Here is a 16,910-nt window from a genome sequence, read left to right as displayed (position 1 = left end):
TTTGCAGGCATTTGCCTTTTAAAGGCCATTGCGTGAAAACAACAAACAGCATTTTCATCATTTTGAGTTTGAGAATCGTGCTCGAATAATAAAGTCAGTGAGGGGCGTGGTTATACCTTTTCTGTGACTTTCTTGTAGTCTCTCTGTTGCAACTGAGACTTTGACACTAAAGTCAGTTGCCACTTCCCTCTGAGAACATCAGTTTAAAAGTCTCACTAAAGTGAGGTAATCTTGATACATTTTTAGGTGTCGACTCATAAATCGCTATTTTTGTGGTGCAAATCCAATGTGGCGAGTGGCATAAACGCGTGCTAGCCAGCATTTTTAAAGGAATCCGAGTTGGCGATGTTGTGGGCGTGAACACAGTCAACTTTTCACTCCCAATCAAAGCAGATTCTCTTTAAATGTGGCACGTCCACATCTCACAGCAATCCGTGATAACCGAAGCATTGCCGCTGCTCTTGACTGTCACGGCAACATACCCTCATTAAATAAAGTGCTGGTGATAATAACAGTTATTATGCTTTATATAAATACCAGTAGTAATACTTTATATAATATTGTTGAACTGAATCACCTTTCTTCATTAAATGTGGGATGAAATAGTAACAAATGTGAATAAAGAAATGAAAGAAATAATAACATCACTTCCCCATTAAGGCTCATCGCCAACATGCATGTATACTTTCCATGGCCAATTTAAGTGAAATAAATAAATAAATAAAGGTACATAATTAGGTTGCAAATGTATGAAAAGAGAACTGTAAGTAATACGTTGTAAAGCAGTGACTTGATTGTGCACTATGCACTGCACTGACAAAGGTAACAAAGTATCCCTGTGGACAATAATTCAAAAAACACGGCAAGCCCCATTTCAGTGCTTACGTTCCTCTGCACCTCTGCACTGTAAACACCAGTCGCTTGACTGGCAAATTCTCTTCTCAACGTAAAAGAGAGGCAGAGAAGAAGTGCTGTCTCTCGCGCTTTGCGGGTTGTAGACGCCAGCAGAAGGTAGTGCCAATGAATGAATCAGAAGAGGTTAACGTGTAGCTGATGCTGTGTGGCAGTTCAACAGATTTTTCCAGCCCTGCTCCAGGCGCACAGAACAGAGCAGGTTGAACTACTCCAATCTCGCAGTTCTCAGTAACCCAAAGTCAGCTTTATTTAACGACAGACCAAATTTAGAGTGAAGGTGGAGAGCGAGCGGTAGTGAGATGTTCAGTTCACCAGAAAAAGCAAATGTGACTTCTGGGTGAAGGAAAAGCACACGTTGTGGATGTCACTGATAACTATAAGGCGCATTATCCTTCTAAAGATTTCAATTTTGCAACAGTAATCTTGCTTTTATGCAAAGCTCCAATTATAGTTTGCATTGAAAATCCGGCCACTTAGATAATGAATGATTGAACTATTTGTAGAGAGGGAGGTCTAAATAGTTATCAGGTATGTTGTCGGCTAAAAACTGTAATGCAACCAATTTAATTTCATTTGATCACAAATCCTTCATTGTTGTGAAATGATGACATGATCACTTGGTTTGTGTTCACATTCACCGTCCTTGATTTTGTAATGTACAATAAAACTGTCAACTAAGACATAGCAAAAGTTCAACAGCCAGTTTGATAAGACTGAGGAACTGAAGAAATTGTTACTGCTTTCCTCTTTTATCTCCTTGCCTCCGCCAGCTTGTCCCTGGGTGACATCATCATATTCCGGTGAGGAGTTGGGGCTTGCCTCCCCTAATCTCCACTCTCCTGCAAACCAACACACTTCCTGCCCAAACACAATGCTCAGACTTTCACAGCTTTCTTTCAACCAAGTCTTTTATTGTACATACTTTTATTGTAGCGGTAAGCTAAACTTTGACATTGATTCACTGTTAGAAAAATCCAGTGAAAACAAAAAGCTCTCCTTTAGGTATTAGACCAGCGGGTTGTTAAGCAGGGTTCGATTGAACCTCGGGGGTTTGGTGAGTCAGTCGCAGGGGTTCGGCGGAGGTCAAGACACACGCCCGACTCATATGATTCATGATGATATGCGCCAGTTGGCCATCATTGGCTCCAGGTGATCATGCTACATTGCTTGGCCTATTGCTGCAGGGAATATATTGTGCTCTGTAGTCGACTCGTGGCTGTTGTGATGGTACGCAGTGTGTGACTTCTTTATTATTGTAATCCTGTCATACTACCTTCATATTATGTCGAGCAAAAATAGATATGTGCAATATAAATTCACATTTATAACAAAGCACGTGGTGTTCCACAGGGTTCAGTTCTGAAGCCTGTGCTGTTTTCATTGTATCTGCTGCTCCTGGGTTCCATTTTAGGAAAACAGCAATGGATGTTGCATTACACCACACAAAGCGACATTTCACTCAGATGATAGCGCAGGAAAGATGTATGGGTATCTTAACAGTTTCACAAGCTTGACCAATTTGTAGTTTCAGTGCCTTGCTCAAGAGTGCTTTACACCACACCCAACCCATCTGCTACTACTATATCCCTTTTCAGACTGTAATAACTTTTCACCCATCTATATACTAGTAATAAATAGCATCAGCTCATTAAACATATTGACATCTTTGGGACATTTAGGTTTTCCAATAAATCTCAACGACATGTGGAAGACAAGGCAAATGAGGACAATTGTTTCACAAAAAGGCTGCAGTTCGCCAATACTGTAGGTTTGAAGACAATATTTTGTCAAAAAAAAGAATTGACACAGCCTGGGACAATAAATTATCCCTGTGCCTTCGTTTTGTAACTCGTTTTACTCTTTTGGACTGTGCTCATCACCCTCATTTTCTATATTTGGCAGATGAATCAGATCAGCAGGCCCAGCTCAGTAAAACTGAGAATGAATATTGGACGAGCCTTTGCGTTGGTAGAAACTTGTTTTTAATGCAAGTTTGGTAAAGCGTACTCATCCTAATGTTGCCAAAACGTGTGTTGAGTTTACAGAATACTTTTTAAAATGAAAAACAAAATGCAAAAATGGCTCTAGCTTGGGGTTGCAAAAAAATAAATAAAAATGCTTTGAAGGAAAAAAAATAAACATGTTTTTTTTTTTCCTAATCCATAAATCTGCAATTGATCATTCGGCTGGAATGTGCTGATAATCACATGCTAAACAACTTGCATAAAGACTTACAAAGTACACATGCGTGCACACACACAGTGACAAATGTAAATATTTTCCAGAATTTAAGGGCCATGACTTAATAATCAAATGTGGATGCCTGCAAACGTTGCCACCGGAAAGGCAGTCAGAGCAGAATGAGTCAATATTTGAGTCAAAATCCAAGACAGGCAAGACAGTGATTCAATTGTCACTTAAAATTAATGTTTCTTCTAAACAAATATGGCTGAAGCAAACGATCAAGAAAGCATATATTGCCCCCCCTTCCCCCGCCCCACCCTTATTTTTTCACCCAATGCAAAAAAAGAAAAAAATATGTATTTCCAAAGGTGGCCAGCAGATGGCAGAGCACCTTTGGTCTTAAGGGAAAAGTGGAAAGAAAGGGAGGGATGGAAAGAGATCTTTTTGTGAGTTCTCCTCTCCCGAATGACTGATCTCCCTTAGTGGTGTGATTGTGAGAAGAGACTCGTGGGATGTGTTCTCTCGCTGCAGGTGTCAGACTGCTGCTAGATAAGATTATTTGTGGGGGTGAGGAAGGTTGCATCTTTCCAAGTGTGCAATTGTGTGCGTCTGTGCATTTCCATTCTGCTCAGTGTGTGCACGAGCTACTCATTTTAGGATTGCGGTGTTATAAAGTGTTCTCTATAGAAACACAATACCACACAGATGTTGTTTTTAACTTAAACACTGCACTCCATGTGGTCAGACTCAGGAGCAGAAAGATGGAAAAGGAAAGTGTCGAAAGAAACATTGTTACTCGTTTACTGTCACATTACTTGGGTCTTTATTTTGACGATACTGACAAAAGGTTTTTTCTTAACAGGTACATTTTAAACAAATGGAAGGATGAAAAAGCCTGTAATGCATTGCATTTTAAACACAGACTGCAGCTTTGAAAGTCAATACTCCATTTCAGTTTAAAGGGCTACTTGTTAGTTGTTGAATTTAATATGAAAAGCCAAGCTCTGAATCAATGAACCCGATGCAGTTTAAATTCATTTGGAATGCAACCATCTACTTTTATAGGCCTACTCAAGATTTAGAGCTGCAACTGTCTGTAGCAGGCTAAGAAACTTTTGCTGTTTTGAGGATTTGTTGACTTGGACGACATTTGGATAACTTGTGCAAAACTGGCCTTTGATCTTGCCTGCTAAATTTTGTACCATTTGCATTGCAAACAACATGCAAGGACAAATGCTATTCCTTATCATTTGCAAGCTCGCTTAACATGTAACCTTGCAGTAATAACTAGCTTCTATTTGTTTTTTTGTGTGTTTGTGTTTGTGCGAGTGTGTTTGGGCAGATAAATTATTTCCATAAACAAGCAGATGATAAGGGTTAGCAGGCATGATAAGCCATAATATCTTGTAAACTGGCAGTGGGGACAGTTAAAGCTCGTCTTATGCTAATATTATTACAACCGGCAAGCGAGAACGCGGAAATATCTTCAAACATGCATTTGGCCACGTTCCACAGATGGAATCAATTCACACATTTGCACAAGTCTCAAGTATAGGTCTCAAGTCACAACATTCAAGTCTGAAGCAAGTTCCGAGTTATTTTGACTTGGGCAAGTCGAGTCAAGTCCTGAGTCAAGTCACTTTATTACCAGCGGTATGTAGTCTTCATAAAGAGAGAAGACAAATACAATATGGTGAAATAATGACATTACTGGCAATATAAACTTTGTGCCTAATGTTCTCCAAATCAACATCATGTCATATAATCATCGTGTAGATTACCTGACAGTCAATCAAACCTGGCTTTACACTGGAAACAACTTTAGTTTTTTTTTTTTCTTCCAAATAAACTGACAGAAAGTCTACTGCCTGCTTGCAGAATATCAAAATAAGTCATTTCCTTTGTACAACCTTTTGCATTCGAAGCTATGATCCTGTATTCATTCAATATATGTGTACTGCATTTGAAAGGGTCCACAAAGCCAAGTGCTCGTAATGACTCCACTATGGCTGTGTACCCATAAATACATCCATCCATTATTTACATCCATCACTGTAGAACCATCCAATATTTTAATATGAAAGAAACATTCCTCTATTTGCAAGACCCCCATTCACACAGATACCCCTTTCCTCATTATTATTTCTGTTATTAGACACATTTTTTGCTGAATTTAATGCTGCATGTTCTTGGGGCAATTTTAAATATATAATGAGGTCATTTGCATTAGACTGCAAATTGGGTGACCTTTGCTTTTGCCAATAATTACTGTAAAACCCGTGCCTGTCTGTCATCAACAATGATGTGGCACGAACACCTCTGTGTGCCCACGAAAGGTTAGCTGGAGGCTTGTGTCTGGACTTATGAAAAAAGCCGGAGGAAAATGTCATTAGAGCTGGGGGGGAAAGACCATCGAAATTAGTAGCTGAAAATTCAATCAGGTCGGCTTTAAAGATTTTGTGTGTGTGTGGGTGCGTGCACGTATGTGTGATCGCATGTGTCTGTCTGCATACCAATAATCGGCAAGTTACAAGTCATACTTAAAGAACAAAATTCCTTATCTTCATATGTGTCATATATCTTTGTTAACTCCACTTGAATATTTTTTTTTTTTAAAAGACAACAGAAACTAAACAGCTCATTTTGTGAATGTGCATTCTCACATATGCTATACTGATTCTTTTTTATTGTTATTCTCCTCACTTTTTTTGTCCTCTTTCACTTCCCACATAATATATCTGATTTACACCCTTCCAATTTCAACATGCTTCAAAAATTCATGCTCCATAAGATATCATTTTTCTCAACCCACATACTTACTATTTCCCACAATTCAATATTTTTCATCAAAAATGTCCCATTCGTTTTCAATGGGACAGATGTTCGACTTTCTAAGTCAGCATTCCACTCCGGTGAATACCACTCATCATCATTCCCAGGTGTTTGATACTGCTACTGGGAACAGTTGGTGAGTGCATTGTCCAGTTACCATTGGGCCGGGGGTTTGAAGCCCAACTCCGACTGTACATTGCAAATGTGTCCATGTACACAAGACACTAAATGATTTGCATATATAAATATCATATCATGAAATGAATTACTTAATCACTTAAATGTGGATTATTAAACCCATAAAGTCCACATTAATCTTCAAAGACAGCTTTCAGTATTATTACATATTGTTCAATACAATTTCGCAGTGTTTCAAAGTTTTGCTCAAGACACCAATTTCATGTAATAATAATTCCAATTAGTTAACATACGTTATATTCAAGGCCATTTTTTCACTATCATTCCAGATTTTAATATAATAAACTCATCATTTAACATGCATTCAAATATTAGCTTTCAGCATTCGCACACAATTTCTCCAGAAATTGGATGTCTAGTTATATGTTAATATTCTGCCACTAATATCTCAGTATTATGTTAAATCTATTACATATTACTAAAGAGATTGCAAACTATCCACCTGTTGTCTTTTCTTCTTTTTTTTTCTAGCGTTGTGTAATTTGCTTACCGTTATGGGTTGCCACTGTGCAGTGAAACGTGACTGTTTAGCATATGTTAAGCCCCTCACGACAGTAGCACCAAGCCCAAGTCTAAAAACGCTCTCTAAATCTGAAACGGCATCTTTAACAAATTTTAATTATCAACACTTTATTTATCTTCTTCCTGTATCCTATCTAATGTACTGTACAACCAAATCCAAGATGGCGTATATCACAAACTACAGTGTGGAGCAGCATGCAGTAATATAAATAAATTTGATGCTAACTTTCCAAAAAGGAGCGATGCAGAGCACTAACATGCGAGGCTCTGTTCTGTGCTCTTGGTTCTAGTCGCAGCGACGCGTCACGTTTCACCTGCCGGACGGCTCCCAGGAGAGCTGCAGTGACAGCGGTCTGGGGGAGCACGAGCCTGTAGGCAGTGGCTCCCTCCTCACACAACCTCTCCCTCTGGTACAGGCGCAAGACGACTTCTACGAGCAGGCCTCCCCCGACAAGAGAACCGAAGCAGATGGCAACTCCGATCCCAACTCTGGTGAGTTTTATCCTTTGTGTCTAAACCGACTTGTAAGTTGATGTTAAAAAGAAAAAGTTAAACAAAAATGCTTTAAAGGGGCTTTAAGAATACAAGATGTGGTTGCGAATACAAGGTATCAAATATCATTTAATTTGGAGTCATCTGGCTGCTCAAGTGGGTTTCTAGTGTATACATGAGCAGGTCATTCATTTTTCAGTTAATCATCCAGACATGTTGGTGCTTCCCAAGAGCAAACCTGGGCCTCCCGAAGGCTCTTCACCTATTTGTGAAACTCATTGGATTTATTTAGAGATGATTTCCCAGTTGGAAGTCTTGGTGCTCAGAAGATGTTAACTTCCCACTATTTCTGGTGGGGATGTACATCTCCGACCCACTTTTCTCATTTTATCATTAAGTGGCAAGGCGTGCACAGAGATCAAGTGCATCGCCCCAAGGTCGGTGCCAGGTTGTGTTGCGAGGGCGGAGGAGCCAGCGCCACATAAATACGAGTAGTGTGAGTAAACTGTGGCTGCTTTCTGACAGACTTGGAGCAGATTCATTTGCAGTTGACAGATACCATGTTGGCCTAATTGAATTGAATTGAGTGTTTTTGAATAGTATATGATGACGTAAAATTAAGAAGGTACTGTATGATCGATATAAGGTATGGCATGTACAACATTTTTAGATAAGCAGGATAAATAGTATGCCGTTAACAATTAAGTCATTCCACTCGTGTTTATGACGTATTTTCATGACGTATTTCTAATGTTATAGTAGTCAACAAAAATGAATGAAGTAACTAAAACTAAAGTTGAAAAAAAACACATAAAAAAAAAATATATATATATATATATATATATAACTTAAATGGATATTAAAACAAATAAACTAAAACAAAGCCTTTTTGAAAAAATATACAAACTAATACAGATCTAGCAAACTTGCTCTAAAAAGTAATTAAAACTAACTGATTAAAAACAAAAGTCAAAATGAGATTTAAAAAAAAGAAAAATAAATAAATAAATAAAGCAAACCCTGAGTTGGTGAACATCACATCCGACTGCTGAGGCACACACCACTTTTCTTGTTGACATGGCAACTTTTGGTCGAGTGAAGCTTGCAAATGTTCTATTTGTCTATATTCACTTTTATTTGTTATCATTCGTCTGCTATTTTAACTAGCTTGCTATCATACTGACTTGGTGTCGTGTATGTGGATCCTTGTCCCATCACCATGTTAGTAACAGCTTCCTCTGCGTGACTGTTTAGTGTGAAACCGATATAATGAATGCCAGCGAGTGTCCGTCAGTCCGTTAGCGAGCCTCACACCCGACGCTTTAAGTGTGCATTTGTCATTCTGTTAGAAGTCTGGGATTTTAGCCTTGCGCTTAGCACACTCGACTTGCAACTGGTGAGAACGGTGGTGTTGCATGTTTGAGCCCAGTTTGACTAGACCGCGTAAAACACTACCGTGACACGCACAAACGCACACATTTCATTAACTTGTTAGCATAAACAATGTTTAAGTCCTGCAATTGCTATAATTTGTGCACATACTCATGAGTACGTTCAAACGTACTTGTAGGCTAAATGCTATTTTCCCATAATACCACATTTGTGAAAAAAAAATTATTTATTTATTTGGCTCACTATACTAATATGATTGAATATTATGTGAACATATGCTTTGTAGCATTTACCCTACAAGTACTCGCCAGTCAGGCAGTTCCATGCTTCCGTACAATGCAATGTATTTAAATACTAAATAATGGTTCCTCTCAAATCTAAATAAAGGACACAACAAAACAGACTGGATCCAACTGAAGTAGCAGTGAGTTAAGGCAAAGCAAATTTTTTCAAACTTGAACCCCCAGGAGGCAATGAACTAATAGAAACTATGTAGAGTCCCTCCCGCTGCAAGGACTACAAGGACGGCAACAGCATCATAAGAACAAGTGGGACACTTGAAGGAGCTGTCGAAGGAGCCAACGCAGACTGAACTGAGCCAAGAAACAAAATAAACACAGGTTAATTATTCAGACAAGACAGAGCTGGTTGAACACAAGTGCAGGTAAAAAGCTGAACAACCGACAAAATGGCCCGCCATTGTGATGCTCTAAAGCTAATTAATGTCTTAGTTAACAGAATCAAGGGGGTAAAACTTTTTTTTTTCAGCAACAGACCCAAATAAGAAATGTCGTTCCTCCTCGCATCCCAAATGACAACGATATATCATCCAGTGCCATAATATCGATGTAGACATATAAACAAATGCTAAAAGCACAACAGACGTGAATTTATTACAACAAACATTAATCAAATAGTCCGTTGCCAAGAAAATGTGTGCATGCTTGATGATCAATAAAACAGCTTAAAGCATTTTTACTCAGTCCATCGTTAGATCTGAAAAGTCTGCCTGAGTTTAATGATGCTGGGACGCGAGTCAAACAAATGAGTGAATGTGGAATTTTACAGGGTTAACTGGCCACCTTACAATATTTGCTATTTGCGAGGTACAACCAACATTTCTACATTCGGTGTTTTTTAAATATTTTCTTTATTAAGAGATAAACATATCAATTTCCCACAAACAGGGTCCACAAAATACAATTTCCGTACTGTATGGCACTGATTTGAATATATTTGAATACTGTCACCGAGGCGTACAATTGTGCTTGAAAGTTTACATACCCGATGGCTATGGAAACTTAAGAGCACACTATATGGTGAGAAAAAGGTTTAATGGCCATAAAATCCGAAATACTTTTTTTTTATATATTTTTTTTTAGATTGAAGATGACATGAGTAGAGATGTGCATGTTAATTTTGGTGACGCTTCATAGCAATTTTATGCCATGAAGCAACATTTAGCTTTTGTACATTTACAATCTGTATATCTGTAAAGTTGTGGAAATAAAACAGAGGAAACATTTTTTTAAATAAATACAGTAACATGGAAAATGTATAGATGTAAAAGTATATGTTAGCATGTTTGTATTTGATACGCTACAGTAGCCTATAGCCTACATGGTCTTTCAACAAATACAAATTCATGGTATTTTATGTTCTGAGAAAAACTCAGCATCCACTCATCTATAATTAATCATATTTACAGTGAACCCAGAGATGAGTCAGCATGCTGCATCTCTACACTTTAGTTAAGACACAACGGGGAGGAATATGAGTTGTGCTACTTTCTTGCACACATGGGCTTACTTTTACTTTTACTTCTGCCCTTATGTGCTCTATTGTGTTGTAATTATTAGTATCTCCATCAAGTTAGAACCAATAACATCCGTACGCACACCATGGTATGAAAATACAGATGACTGATATAGTTGAATCCGTGGCCGTATGCCTGGGCGGCAGATATTGTCGTCCTAAGTGGAGGTGATGTTGAGAAACACTATACATATATATAAAATCCCAAACAAAGTTTATTTAACAATTGTCTGGCATGAAATATTATAACCGTAAGTTACTCTTGGGAAAGAAGCGTGGTTGACTATACTCAAGTGGCCTCTATTGATGTACTCCCAGTTCTCACACAAATTATTACATTTTCCATATTATTGAAGTTACAGTAAACTGTGAAGAAGTGAAACCACTTGAGGATGAGTGAAACTAATATTTCACCACAAAACAGTTGTATGATGTATGCACAGAGACAACAAAGTGACAAAAAACAATGCAGAGGGAGAGTGAATAAGTGGTCAAGTTTGGGTGTTAAAATAGCATATTGCTACTCCGGCTTGTGAATCTGTCAAGGTGCTTGTTAGAAAAGGGACACATTTGTTGAAAATGCAACCACTATGGCCATTACTGACATTAATATTTCAGATACTATCACTCAAAGTCATGTATCATCAAACTGTACATACTACAGTAGGTAGCACCTGATAGGTCTTTAAGGCAGCATAGACTGTTAGTCTAGAGTGAAAAGAAACTCAATTTGGTTTAAGGTTAGCAGAAAATCAGCATTTCACAATTCAGTTATAACATCATTATGCCAAGTATATAATTGTGATGATAATAATGATAATAATAATAATAAATAGAAATAATTAATCATTGCGCAATGTTCAAAATGCAAAGTATACACTGTTGAATCAGTTTGTACTTTCAGTCCTTCTCATGTGGCCAAATTATTTCTGTATTGCATACAGCATTACAAATGTTACCTGGACGTCACATACAAACCTCAAACGAAGATTTATTTATTTATGTTGTATCCAGGGGATATGTTTTTTTTATTATGTACATGCGAATCCCAAAAAAATGTGAAAACATACAACTGCTTTTCTTTTCTGCAGTTTTTGTTTTTGTTTTTGTATAACTGTCCAAGGAATAGGATGTATGACATTTGAATAAAGTTTTGGTGGCTGTGGGGGGGGGGGGGGGGGGGGTGGCTCGGGTAGTGTTGTGTCATAAATTGTTCAAACAAACTACTCTTGAATGAATGTACTGAACCACCCTCCACTTGGAAGTGGCTTTAAATGCACTTCAATGTAAATATGTTGTCTTGGGAACACTTTTCAATAATTGTTGGTTCAGTAAATGGAATCATAGTGATTTTGGATACTGGTTGAGACAGGAGTGTAGACATGTCTGAAATACTGAACTCTTTCCCAGCAGCCATGTTGTCATTGTAGTTCACACATCTTTTGACACTTTTGAATGAACAAAAACAGGCTGTCAGTTTGGCAGCCGTATGACCCCATGCAGAAAAATTGTACATGGGCGCTACTGATCCTTTTTATATGATAGATTTTTTTCTGTAATGGAAAACAATTCAAGAATATGAGTTCTTCATCTTTTTTTTTTTAAGCAAATATTTTAGTGTTTTTTTTCCTTGCTTGTATAATAATAGAGGAAAGTTCTGCAGCAACTGTGCTGCAGAACATGTTCGCAAAAGGGCTGACGGGTTCACCACCCAACACCCCCTTGCTCATGCCCCCCACTCATTCAGTCATATAATTTATAAAGGAATCTGTGCCTCTTAAAGGGACTGCATGGGAGGAGGTGCAAAGACGGGACTACAACACACCTACCTTTTTTTTTTTTCTTTTTGTCCTATTTTCCTGTCAGATTTTCCTTCAAAGTCCAGACTTCCTACAATCTGCAGTGTGTGTTAAAAGGATGGGAGCAGGACCATGGACAGTTTAGCTCAGGCCCTTGACCAGGCCTGTGGACGGGTGGCATGGATTCATATATCAGGAAGCAGTGTTAATCTCTCCTCGGTATTGGAAAACCGGGCCTCTGTAAATATGTTGCCATAAGATACAATGGGGTTTAAAGGATTTCTGTCTCCAATGAGAAATTAGACAGGTGCTTCTGAAGTGAACTAAATGGAAATGCTTGCTGGAGCATACAGGGGGAAGCAGGGTGCTTGCTGTCAACCAGTAAACATCGTCTCAAACTCGCCTCGGTCATTATCGCCGCAGTCAGTGCCAACAGCTTGGGTGTGCAGACGGGGGGGGCCTGATGAAGAGCATCCTTTAAGATGATTAGTCACAGTAAGGAGAAGAACGTTCTGGGGAATGTGGAATTACAGTCGACTCCTTGGTCCCTGATAAAGTGGCAAAACATAGCAATCAGCAAATACTAAACAGACATTTAATAACTTGCAATTAGCGATTGTAGATGGTTGACTCCAAATGGAGTCAATCCATTTGAATTGATGTGAAGACAGATTGATAGTACCTTGGTTATAAAGTGTTACAAATGGAGCAATTGTAGCCAAGTCTGAGACAAGACCAACACTCTCAAGAGGTGGTCGCGAGACCAAGACCGGCATTGAGTGCTCCAACAGTATTTTTTTTTTGTTATCACAATTAATTGTTAATTTATATTGCAAGAAGTAAATCAATCCAACGTGTGTACATGGTAAGACAAAATCTTTACATGGGTCACCAAAGTTTAACACACATGTCAATGTTGTTTTTCTTCCATAGAACTATACTGTGCTTCCTACATTATCCTTAACGACCATGAACTTATCTCAGAGTAGCAGACACTGTGGTAGAAATTAATCCTCTGCTATTCGTTTGCACAAGACAGACCATTTCAAAAGTGGAGATCAAGAAAAACGCAAAGAAGATGAGCTGAATTTACGCTTCCCTGATGCTAATCTGCTGTTATTTTTGTTGCAACACTCGTCCCTTTTGAAGAATCATATAAATGTTAAACATAACATTTGAATACATCTTTAGTCTGAAGAGGGAAGTTGATTGCATTAAAACAGCTAAATGCAAAGTCTGCTCAAAACAAAAATTGTGCTTCCTGATTACTTGTGAGACTATTATTTCCTAAAAATATTATTTTTTACTTTGTTTGCTATTTTTCTGCTATAAAATCACCACAACAATACGATTAACTATTAATGCTTTGCATTCACGTTGCTAGAACTCATTGGATTGCCATTAAAATTCATTTATTCTGATTGATGAATAATTCTATACACACACACATACACGCATGCACGCACACGCGCACATAGACACTCACACGCACATACATACATAAATAATATGTTCACAGAAACAATTTCAAATGTTGACGCCGGAAACTGCACGCAAAAATATTGAACAAACTTTTGGGTAAATGGGAACTGTTCTCTTTGAGAGAGTGTGGGTAAAATTAACTCATTTAAAATATTCACTTTAATGTGGATAACTTCTTTTTAAACAATATTGGTGATAGAATACGATAAGGTGGGCGTGTATACAACTTACAATCGCTTAGGACATGTCTCCAATAGGGAGTACTCAACAGACTTTAGATGGGCACCACTAATAAGAGGTGAGAAAGATAATATCACATTGAAAATAGATGACAGGATGACAGCTGAATTCAAGGTGAGCCGACAGGGCATGAAGTAATCACTCAGTGAGTAGAATGCATACTGATCTTGTAAGTGATAGAAGGGGAAAAGGTCACTCATATAGTAGAGCACATTTGAGAGGAGAAAAGGTTGTAAATGCTAAAAGCTTCCAGAGACAACAGTAACAACGTGAATATCCACAATGACGTTTGTCACACATTGTTTGATATAGCGCCACTTTTTATTTTAAACACAGTAAACAGTGCTGTGGCCTCTGGTTAATTATCACTTAACCTGCCTTGGTGCTGAGATCAAATGCAGATCTGACAGGCATGCTATGATTACAGGCTTATGTGGAGAAATATAACGTATGCAGAAATTTGAACAAAATTACGGTTCACTGTTTTTCTCTTGTCACCTCATCTCGGCAGAACTTTGTTGTCATGGTACCCAAGAACTATTTCAGGGTTGGTGAGCAATTGTGTCATGGTTAATTGTGTGAAGGCTGAGTCCTTCACACATATCTTATTCTATACCTTAAACTTTTTTTTTATTACTGCATTAATTTTTTGACGTGTTACTCCTTCCACATTTTTCAACCGGTTCACACCCTTACAACTTCAACATATTCCAAAAATTCACACCTTAAGGGATATTGTTTTTCTCATTCCACAAATTCATGGTTTTCCCACAATTCCCCATTTTTCAAACTCAAAATTCACCATTCATTCTCAATGGCAGATTGAACATTACACATTTACGTCATTCGATCCCATTTGAAATGCAAAGCATTCATTCATTCTGTGTCCTGCAGTTGGTCAGTGAATGGTGAGTGATCCCAGAGTTTAAAGTACATTATTTTAAACTAAAAAGGAAACTTTTTCAGTAGGTTGATGATGCTATGTTAGCCTGCCGCATATAGTCCTGGTACACACCTAAATGTTTTTGTGCCTTGCACAACATATGGTGTAGGTAAAGTGCTATATAAATGCATCCCATTTACCATTATGATCCATTTGGATTGTTAATTTTTCGACTATGTTGTGAATTTCAGCAAAAGTACAAATAGTTACCCATTCATATTGATTTGGGATTCGGTGGTTAAATGGTAAACAAACAGCAGTCACAGATTTGGAGAACGAGTCAAGGCCCTAGTGAGGAGGATTTACAATCAGCTGCTTGAGGCAGTCTAGTCTGTAAAGTACCAACATGTCTTCCGCGTGCTGACGTTGTGTAAGGAATATAAAGACACAAAAGGAAAATAGTTCATGGAACAATGCAGCAAGAACATTGTGCACCGCGTAGAGAATCGGTTGCCAAGGACACACAAAGCTTCACGTGTCTAATATGTGCTGCAGTAGGCCAGCCATAGGAGGAATTCTAATACGTATTGTGCGAATTGTCTTGACAGATCTATTCTTGTTCTTGCACTACCCCACCTCGAGAAAAGTAACACACGTCTCTCTTCTTGGGGAATAAGTACAGGCTTTAAGGCAAATCTGTAACTTCACTTTCAAACTACAGATCCATCAAAAACACCCACATATGGCATGTGGGTCCATGCCTTTGACTGTAGGACAAGTGCAGTTCCTTGTCATTACAGATAGACAAATAAATGAAGCACTTTCTGACCTTTGCTGTGGAAAAATCAATTTGCTGGTCACATGCCGAACATTGAAATGTCTTTCATTTTTAAATGGATTCCATTGAACAGGCACTTGATGGACAGTTTTCTGACTCAGCTGGTGTCATCGTTGTCACACAAATGCCTCGAGCCACTTGAAGATGAGCTGCAACAGTCTCCTATGCAGGTCCCTCTCCACGTTCGATCCACAAGTCAATTATTTTCTTTTGCCTCATGTAAAGTCTCTGGGCTGTGTTTTCGTCGCACGGCGCACCTCCGCTCGGCGTGAAAATTGCCGCATCTTGACTTTGAGGCTGGGCGCAAGTCTAATTTACCATGGGTGAGAATTGAACTGCACAACAAATGTTACTATATAATAAATTTGCTCATGAAAATAACCTCACCTTTTATACTATAACAATAATAATAATAATATATAACGATGTGCTAAATTACATGTGTTGCGTTTTTGTCATGTATATTCAAGTGCTTTCTTTTGTGTGTACATGTGGGAAGAATGTGTGGTTTCAGTGATTCAGTGTGCCTGCTACTGTGTCCTGCTTGATCCCCAAAATCATGAGCTAATCCCTGAAAATACCATCCAGAGCTTGACAAGTCACTCGTTGCTTACTGGTGTGGAATTTGCCACTAGGTGAGAGAGATTGCCTTTAATCTTCTCCCATTACAACCTCCAATTTTGCATGGTAGACAGTATTAACCAGATCAAGAGTTTAACCCTGTAACACATGCTTCACAGAGGGCAATCCCCAAACAGCTGAATACAAACTTTTGTTTTACTTTAAAAAGTCAGCTTTTTAAATTATTTATTGATTTACTTATTATTATTATTATTATTACTATTATTATTATTTTAATCAAACCACTGTCATAATAAACAGTGGGGGAATTACGATTTGCATTGCTGGTGGTAAAAGAAAATCTTTCGGACAATGGCTGGGTTGAACATTTTAATAAATAAAAAAAAATGACTAAATGTTAATTAAAAATCAGTTCGGATGATGAATAAAATAAATAATATACAGTATCAAATATCAAAGGTGGGCATTTAACATATTTTTGTTTGATGGTTCGTCATTCACTTTTGAATTTTTTCATTTTTCCGTTTCAGATTGTATTGTTTTAGGTTTTTATAATTTTCAATAAATTTTTCAAATAGGATTAATATCTTTTTCCATCTTCAGACTTTAATGTTATGATTAACAGCTGCCTCAGACGTGCAAACTCCATGACTCAAAGTCTACATGCCATATATCAGTGATTTGTGGGCCAATAGTCATAATTGATCATTTATAAATTTCATGTTTGCCCTTTCTG

At 38.0% G+C, this 16,910-nt stretch overlaps 1 protein-coding gene across 4 annotated transcripts in view; it reads left to right on the top strand.

Annotated features, from left to right (window-relative positions):
* The window catches only part of pcdh9 (protocadherin 9), a 155,201-nt gene that overhangs the window by 112,519 nt on the left and 25,772 nt on the right, over positions 1–16,910 (top strand). For 2 of the 4 annotated variants that reach the window (XM_086071523.1, XM_086071522.1), the window contains one exon: positions 7,068–7,143. In XM_086071523.1, the coding sequence (XP_085927649.1) occupies positions 7,068–7,143 (76 nt within the window). Of the gene's footprint in view, positions 1–6,941; positions 7,144–16,910 lie in introns of all 4 variants that reach the window. The other 2 variants (XM_086071521.1, XM_086071520.1) reach the window with 1 other exon arrangement.

Source organism: Leptonotus elevatus, chromosome 3, assembly GCF_054856555.1.
Source record: "Leptonotus elevatus isolate MCC_2025b chromosome 3, RoL_Lele_1.0, whole genome shotgun sequence".
Classification (NCBI taxonomy): domain Eukaryota; kingdom Metazoa; phylum Chordata; class Actinopteri; order Syngnathiformes; family Syngnathidae; genus Leptonotus; species Leptonotus elevatus.
Note: the sequence above shows the minus strand (reverse complement) of the source record. Positions and strands in the feature narration are given on the sequence as shown.